At 42.6% G+C, this 8,513-nt stretch overlaps 2 protein-coding genes across 3 annotated transcripts in view; both read right to left on the bottom strand.

Annotated features, from left to right (window-relative positions):
• Positions 1-534: 534 nt before the first annotated feature.
• Positions 535-4,926, bottom strand: RPS13 (ribosomal protein S13). Its single transcript, XM_039553332.1, has 6 exons — positions 4,860-4,926; positions 4,566-4,614; positions 2,824-2,902; positions 1,750-1,919; positions 1,285-1,385; positions 535-612 (listed from the first exon to the last, which is right to left on the bottom strand). The coding sequence occupies exons 1-6, from the start codon at positions 4,880-4,882 to the stop codon at positions 579-581; spliced, it is 456 nt and encodes a 151-aa protein (XP_039409266.1). The 5' UTR covers positions 4,883-4,926; the 3' UTR covers positions 535-578.
• A 133-nt stretch (positions 4,927-5,059) lies between these two features.
• PIK3C2A (phosphatidylinositol-4-phosphate 3-kinase catalytic subunit type 2 alpha) overlaps positions 5,060-8,513 on the bottom strand; it is a 50,808-nt gene continuing 47,354 nt past the window's right edge. For both annotated transcript variants that reach the window (XM_039552247.1, XM_039552248.1), the window contains exon 33: positions 5,060-8,107. In XM_039552247.1, the coding sequence (XP_039408181.1) occupies positions 7,925-8,107 (183 nt within the window). In that variant the 3' untranslated portion in view covers positions 5,060-7,924. The remainder of the gene's footprint in view (positions 8,108-8,513) is intronic.

Genomic DNA, 8,513 nt, shown 5'->3' with positions numbered 1-8,513 from the left:
CCCAAATCCCAACGATTGTTCTTAAAATCACTTAAAAATGACAGCAAGTTACTGCCAGGAACTGGCTGAGGTCTGCTTAAGCCTCCTGCACAAGCAACAGGACCACACAACCTAGGATGAATTAATTAACCTCTCCAATTTTACCCTCTCCAATTAACCCCTCACCTCCTGCATAATCCCTTCTGCAATTTCTAAATTTCCAAATCTTCCTGCTGTCACTGCTTTCTCTCCCAGTTCTTCTGCAGGACACGAGAGGCACGGCCCCACATGAATGAAATGCATTTGCAGTGAATGACTAGGGCACTTTAACTCAAGGCTCTCAGATCATAAAAAACCAAACCAGTCTGAGCACAGACACCAATGTCCAGCTGGTGCAGCACTGCAACAACCATCACCCAGATCTGATACTGCAGGACAGCAATATGGAAACCACAGCCACAAGCCTGCCCCACCTGGAAAAATTCCCATTTACATGCAGCTTCCTGAAACAAGCAGAAGCTTCTAATACACCAACCATTTAGAGACAACACAAACTCAGGTAACGAAAATTTATTCTTTCAGTAAGTCACAGCCAGCTCTTATGCGACCAGGGCAGAAGCTGTTGATGATTCACTAAAAAGAGAGAAGAGAGACAAAAGAGAAATATTAATTGCAGAAACTATTTGTCAAAAACACAGCTTCAGTTAAAAGTTTTAACTATCACTCCTGAGCTAAATCACTGCTTAAAAATTTTTATGGCCAAAGATTTCACTTGTACTTTTACAATACAAATCTTAGGGTAACAGCACAAACCCATGTGTTTATAAACCTGACTAGCTGCACTCGAGTCTCCTTAGAGAAACAAGGCTAATCCCAACATCTACAGGAATTCTATGGTGGTTACCTCTCATAGAGAAAAGCTACAGTAACTTCCTTTTTGCCACAGCTATTAAGCCATTTCTCAGTACGTTTTGAAAGTGACATGAACAATAAAGGTATCTGAGAACCAAGACCACAGCTTAAAGTGTTGTAAAAATTGTCTGGTAGTGACTTCATTTGTTGTGACCATGATTTTTATCCAAGAGTTTTAACAGTCATTTTAACAGTCCTAACACTCAGCAGTAAGTTTCATTAGTTAGTAAGTTGAATTAATCAGTAATTATGTATGAAAATACCTCTTCTCTGCTGCCTAGATTACCTACACACCAATCACAATGCACTCTTCACCCTCTGAATAACAGCCCCAGCAGAGCTTGTAAGACCATGCAGTCTTCAGTGCCGAGAGGCATGCAGGAGAAGACTTACTACTTCCAGTTGGGTGGCAGCACTCTCTTGGTTTTGTAGTAGCGAGCCAACCTATGGATCCTGCTCTCAATCAGAATCAGGCGGAATTTGGCATCTTTGTCCTTGAAAACAAAGTTACATTACGACCCCAACGTTACAACCACTTGGACTTGTCAATGTAGAATTCAGATGAGTTTCAGTAAAGCAGATAATCCACAGCTACTGCTCAAAACTTCCCATTTCCATCACCAAAGCTTCAGTAAAGTCAGAGCAGGACCAGAAATACATGGTTTAAACATTGCTTTTAAAATCCTTTTCACAAAGACCATTCTCCTTGATCAAAATGCCTCCCCAACCTCCTAAGTTTATTCTAAGGAGGGCTAACAGGAAGCACACAAAGAGTCTTTGCTTTGTCAAGCTGTAAATGAGCTACTGTGTAATTCAAAAACATAGACACTGAGTTAACCTAATTAAAGGAGCACTCACCTTTCTGTTTCTCTCAAGATGCTTACGAACAGCAACTGCTTTCTTGATCAAGTGATAAAGATCCTCTGGGAGGTCTGGGGCCAGTCCCTTGGATTTAAGGATTCTCAGAATCTTGTTGCCAGTTACAAAGCGAACCTGGGCAACACCATGGGAATCCCTCAGGATCACACCTGAAACAAACATTTACATGTTACACTGAAAAGAAAAAACATACACCAACAAGTCTTGTGAAACTGACCTTACAGTTACAAGCTATCCAAAAGAAAGGCCTTCTTCAAGTTAAAAACCTTTTTAGTGGCAACTGAAGAAATGGTGGACATAAGTGAGCAAAATACAACTTACAGAAGCTGAAACATGTTATCTGGTAACACTTAAAAGACAACTGACTCCCCCATCGTGCTCAGGCAGGTAACACATTAGGTGCTACCACACTACTGGAAAATTCTCAACAGGACTCATTAACGCTATGTATTCAATCACTATATGGATCCCTCTAGAAAGAATTATTATTGCTTTCAGGACTGCAATAATAAAAATAATTGTTTACACAGCACCTAATTACACTGCATACATAGCTCATGACAATATAAAGCTGTGTCATGCAAACACTTCAGCTCTGCAAGGGCCCAAACCCTAGAACCAGTCCGTAATGCAGCGGCAGTGCCTGGCTCAGTAAACCCTAAGCACAGGGCTGCTGGCACTGGAAAATTTCCTCCAGGAATTTCCCTATAACACCTCTAAGCAGCCATTCCTAAGGACAGGCTATAAGGTTATACAAATGCTTTAAGTCTTCCACTTGAAAAGAAACCCCAATACCAACCACCTCAGCAAAGATGCTTCTTGCAAGTACAACACATACAATGTCCCAGTGTTGGACTTGCTGATCCCTGGGGGTCCCTCCCAGCTCAGGATATTATCCTAGGACTCTTAGTGGTATCCACAGTGAACACAGGTACACCAGAAATGCTGTGTTCTATTAGCAGGTTATTTAATATAGACTGAAAGAACAATTACAATATTACAGTTAGAAAAACGTGGGTTTGTCCCCATTCAGGAGTGGTTTATAACCCTTACCAATTTGGGAGGGAGTCAGGCCTTTTTTAGCCAACTTGTAGATCTGTTCCTTTACATCATCAGAAGTAAGTTTCAGCCACTAAAGGAAATTAGAAAAAAAAAAAAAGCCAAACTGATTAACACTGCTTAATACAGAGGCACAGGCTAGCTACTGAAAACTTTCAATAAATAGTAGAAACAGATGCTTTGCAATGCTTAAAAAAACAGTCAAGAACTGAAATTGCACTTTTAATGATACAGAAACTTTTAAACATATAATACACCTGTAGTGATAGTGAAATGTTATGGGGGAAGGCAGAGGTAAAGATGAGAGTCTCCATTTTAAAAACTCCAAGTAAGTTTTTTTAAAAAAGCCTCCGACCAACTGCTTTATCAACATTTCAATTTAACTGCCACACCAGAAGCACAAATCCAATGCTACACACAAAAAAAAACAAAAAAAAAAAAACAAAAACAAACAAACAAAAAAAAATCACTGCCCTTGGGAAGGAATTCTTCATCCAGGCCTTTTGACAAATACAAAACTGAGACCCATTTAGCCACCTCTCAGTAAAGTTAACTAGAGATAAGTGAAAAATCAGATTTTAAGTACACTAATTAATTAAAAAATGAAACGAACATACCAAGATAGGACTGTGCCTTTTCTATTAATTTTATGTTAAACAGTACTGATAAAGCCACTGCTTCCATGATTATTAATGGGAAGACAACACCAAGTTCGGCAATCCTGACTTCCCATGAGCTACAGAAGCTCCAGATTTTTTTTACTTGTTAATACTATCACAACATGAAAAACACAGCAAAAATAAACACAGAAGTGCTCTAAAGATTACAATTTAAAATAGAACATAAATAAAACTAAACAAAAAAAACCCCACAGGATTTTTAAAAACAAATATAGCATTTGATCATCCTAATTGTTATTGAACTGTTTAACCATCAGCAGTACTTCAAGCAGCTTCGTATTACCTTACTTTAAATTGTATCTATTTAATTTCAGATTTTGTGCTTATGTTCTCATTTCATTGTTTTCACTCCATGCTTTTCCACATGCACCACAAATTGTTCTTTCTGCCAACAAACAGATCCTCCAAGAAATGATCTTGCAAAGGAGGACTTCCCTTACAAGTGAAAGCAGCCTCAAAGAACTAAGGGCACGCCAAAACAACTCCATTTAGTACCCTGACCAACAAATTAATTGTAAGTATTTCTGAAGGCAATCGGTTTATTCCACAATAGCAAACTCGAGTGTGAAAATAACGATTTAATCTCTAGGAATTATCAACACAGAGACTCCAAGTACTTGAAGAAGTACTTAAACAGAAAAAGGTACGAAGAAGAGACAAGACTTCTTCGCCAAACGAACCATCCGGCCAGGAAAAAGACACCTGCCTCCTTAGTAGCCTAAGGATCACCTCAGAACCACGGAATTTTTAGGGCCGAGGGACTTGTGGAGATCATCTAATCGAACCCACTCCCCCAAAGCAGGGTTCCCTAGAGCAGGTAACACAGGAGCGCATCCAGGTGGGTTCTGAATGTCTCCACAGACGGAGACTCCCACCATCTCCCTGGGAAGCCTGTTTCATTACATGCCGAAGAAGCATTTACACAGGCCATAATTTGAGAGTGATGACGCAAAATACTACAGCTCTCGTTTTCTTTCCCTCCGTGGACACCCCTGAGTTGCGCTGTGGGTGCCGGAGCGCACACGGGGTGCGGAAGATTCTGGGGAAGGTACTCACCGTGGGCACGCTGCGCCTGTAGGGCAAGGCCGACTGGGACAGGCCCTTTCTGCGGGAAGAAGCACATCAGACACTGAGCGCCCGAGCTGAGGGACTCGGCCTCTCGGCCGCGGCCCGAGCCTTCCCCACCCCGCCGCCATGTCCACACGGCCGCCCGCCTCCCCCGCTATCCCCACACGCGCCGGAGCGCTCCCGCAGCATCTCTCCCGCTCCCGCCCCCGCCCCGGTTCGCGGCGCCCCCCGACCCCCCCGAGCCGCCCCCGGGCGCGGCCCCGGCCGGGCCCTGCGGCTCACCCCGGAGCGTGCATGCGACCCATGATGGCGGCAGAGCGCGGAGAGAGGGAGCGGCCCCCCCGCGCTTCCGCAGGAAGCTGCGGCCCGGCCCCGCCCCCGGAGCGCGGCAGCCAATCAGCGGCCTCAGAGCCGCGCCGCGCGCGCCCCCTCAGCCGCCCCGCCCAGACCCCTTCCCGGCACAGAGCAGGCCACGCGTTGGGTTTTATTCCAGAATAGTGTTTAATGTACTTACAGGAGAGTTACGGAGTCACAGCGAGCCCGCCCGACGCGGGGCCATATTGTACATCTTTATTATCGTTTAATTAAAGTATTTGGTTCTTAGAGATACACAGACGGAGGGACGCGCCCTGCTCTCGCTGCCCTCCGTCCCCCCTCTCAGGGAGCGCCCGGGCAAGGGGGGACACAGCGGGCCCCCCGAGGGAGCCCCGGCCTTAAGGCAGGTGACGAGGGGTTCTACACAACCCTACAGTTGTAAAAATAGAGAAAAGAGCGTTTACCAAAGATCGCACATGCGTCCAGAGACAGGCAGCTGGAGGTCGTACAAAGGCAGTAATAAAAAGGTCAGTGCAAAGTTGGAGGTTAGTAGAGGAAGAGGTCCTAGCGCAAGCTGCTGCTCTCGGATACCAACACAAGGTCTGGAGGAACAATTACACTTCTGGCTGCAGGTCAAACGGTGCATAAAAGATTTTTTTTTTCTTTTCATTAAACAAGATATAAAAAGCTGTTAAAACTACATTTTCAAGCTACTTAGCATACCGGTAAATTCCATCCCAAGTATTTCCCTCTTTCACATCCATCTTGGTTTTTCTATATAGCATGGTAAATTCTTATTGCAACAATCAGGTTTTTTGTAATTGAGAATAGTGCAAAAGAGGTGCAAGCTTGGTGCTGGTCCTCTACACGTGGGGAGAGGCGAAGGCCAGATCCCACAGACAACATAAAATCCATGACCATAAAAAGCTCCAGCCAGTGACGATTTTGAAAAGGAAGGGAAAGGCACAAAATGAATTAAGCTATGAAGAAGATTAAATCAGAAGTCAGGACATGTGCTAACAATAATACAGTACTATACTTTTTTTATTTTTTCAGTCCAGACAACTGTTAAAACTGCAAATCATTTTTTAAATGATTTTAGTTTAATTGTATTTTGTGCTGTAAGACACTGTGCTTGAGTAGCAAACTGCAAAAAAGGCAGTCCATATTGCTTTCATTTTATTTCACAATGGAACGTTTCACAAAAACAGTAGTCTACTTTCCTGTGTTTAAGTGACTTGTGATTCTAATGATGGAATGGAGTAAGTCTCAAAAGCATCAAGTGAGCAGGAAATATATCTAGTTAGTTATATAGTTTATTATTTACAGGCTATATACTAAATGAAAAATATGCAGAAGATGCCTACTACAACTGGGATTTGTTAGCGCCCACTAGTATTGGCCCAGTTTCTAACATTCAAGATATCATTAGCTTTTTAATTGCAATAATTCCTATGAAATTGGACCGTGAATCGTTTAGGCACCAGGAGATTCAAGTTTACTTCTCTCTTCTGTATTGAAGAGTGATTGGTCAGTAGCAGGGGAAGGAAAATTGGATTATAAAATAGGTTTTTAGTGTTGGGTAGACAGAAGGCTTTCCCCATATTGTGTCTTTGTTCATAGTTGCATATTTCACTTTAAATTTTGCTTCAAGATTTTGTACTAAAGAAGTGTGCAACTTTAGAGCTTTGTTTACACAGAACATGAACATCCTGAACCCCAAATAAGGTGAACAAAAAGGTGACACCTGTAGTGCAGAAAGGCCTAATTAAGGGCCTAATTAAATAGCCAGTGGTATTAACGGGAGATAGTGACATTTGCACTCCACTCTCACAATATATTCAAATCTAATGTTCCTTGGAATTAAGTATTTTAGTGGGAGTAGTTCTTACTGGGAGTGAGACACAGTATTGCCATGAACTGCTAAAGGAAAAAAAAAAAAGCAGCCAAGTTCCTCTCTCAAAGCTGTTAACTGAACTAATTTCTGGCCTGCAATTCATCCAGCAGTGGTGCTTTTCAACTAGAGGCCACTCTTTCCCTGGAAGCACAAATGCAAATGCCACTTTGGATTAGTGTTTGAATCTGCTCCATTAATCACTGCAGTATTGAAAAGCTCTAGAAATTACAACAAAAACCCCCACTGAGAAGCTGGGCACATTTCCTACGGTACCACATTCAGCCAGTCTTCATTCAGTTTTTGGAGACCATGGGTAGAGAATGGGGAAGAAAAAAATGTATCTAAGTTGAACAAATTGTGAAGGTCAGTATACGTGATGCTATTTGTATGTAACACGTCTTGGGAAAAGGCTTCCAGTAGGACCCGCAAGGTATCAAATATGAGAATGTTCCCCCTTTATAAGGAGCTGAGAGTTAGTATGTATACATATTTAAATACCAGGAATGAGGTAAAAGAGAAGCATTTGAATTATAAGGCACCATTATTACAACTTCCACTATTGGCACTCACTCCAGTATGTCTTAGAGAAGCATGAATCTGGGATTAAATGTAACGCTAAGGAATTTTTCCAGCCCTTCAACCTTCACTTCTACAGGTGTGTGTGAAGCCACCAAAATTTTACCTGTTGCTGCTTCCGTGATGTCTCGTTAGTAGTGGGAATGTAATCCTAAAATACGCAATTCCTTTGATGTTCTCCAGCATCATGTCATGGATGACACAACAGCGGCAACAAATTAAAAGCAAAAATGCACTATATCCACAGGCCTAATGATTGAGTTATGGTTCAACCAACCAGCATGGCCAAACTGCTCATCTTACTTTCACGGATGGTTTAAAAACCCCTTCCTTTACCCTCAACTCAAACGTTTACAAATGATGCTCTGATAACACCACATGGGCATAAACCAGGATTTTTTGCAATCCTCCAAATTAGGCTACCTGAACATTGGTCCAATGTATCTGTTGAAATGGAGAGTCTCTTATTTTAAGATGTACAGGTTATCTTCAAGTAGGAAGATGCACAAAGCACAAGTGAATACAACTGTTCTGGTCTTGCTGAGGCGCAGCACCGAGTTCACAGATAGGGTACAGCAGTCAGTCGATACCAGCTAACAGTCTCCTTGCTCAGGTTGAAGTCCTTCAGTGGGAGTGTAATTCCACCTAGGAAGAAGTTCTCACGTAACGATTCTGCACTGAGCACACTTAACTGCAGCTCCCTCTGTTTCAGCGTCTCCATGCTGTATCCACTGTACACGAGCTAGGAGGGAAGAAGTCAAGAATGTTCTAGTTAGGCAAAAGAAATTGCCCAAAGTGCCCTTTCTTCTGACTGCCCAGCCACTGACAGATGGCTGAACTGCACGTTGTGACCATTCAGTACGTCTGTTTCTCAGACAATGGGCTGAAGGACATCCCTATTTTATTCTGTGCTCCCAATGTTAAGTATTTAAAAGAACTATTGTTTTTTGACTGAAGTACGGTTTACATGCCAAGACGCCTGAATTAATTTTTCTGCACATCATCAGTCAGTGAAACCAGGGCAGGGGGATTTTTAGTTTTAAGATTCCTTTCCTTCCTCCACATCACTCCTCAGAGTCAGTCTGAGAAATTTCTGCTTACTTTTAAGAGCACACTGACCTAACTCAGTTGCTTTATATTTAAACAGG

Source organism: Corvus cornix, chromosome 5 (genome assembly GCF_000738735.6).
Source record: "Corvus cornix cornix isolate S_Up_H32 chromosome 5, ASM73873v5, whole genome shotgun sequence".
NCBI lineage: Eukaryota > Metazoa > Chordata > Aves > Passeriformes > Corvidae > Corvus > Corvus cornix.
The sequence above is the reverse complement of the archived record's forward strand: the minus strand, read 5'-3'. Positions and strand labels throughout refer to the sequence as shown.

Bases quoted from the DNA above. Each gene is read 5' to 3' on its own strand.
- RPS13 (XM_039553332.1), bottom strand. From the start codon at position 4,882: ATGGGTCGCATGCACGCTCCGGG. The intron at 2,903-4,565 runs GTGAGTACCTTC...AATTTCCTTTAG, and splicing joins ACAGGCGCAGCGTGCCCACG to TGGCTGAAACTTACTTCTGA. The intron at 1,386-1,749 runs GTGAGTGCTCCT...TTTGTTTTCAAG, and splicing joins ATCTTGAGAGAAACAGAAAG to GACAAAGATGCCAAATTCCG.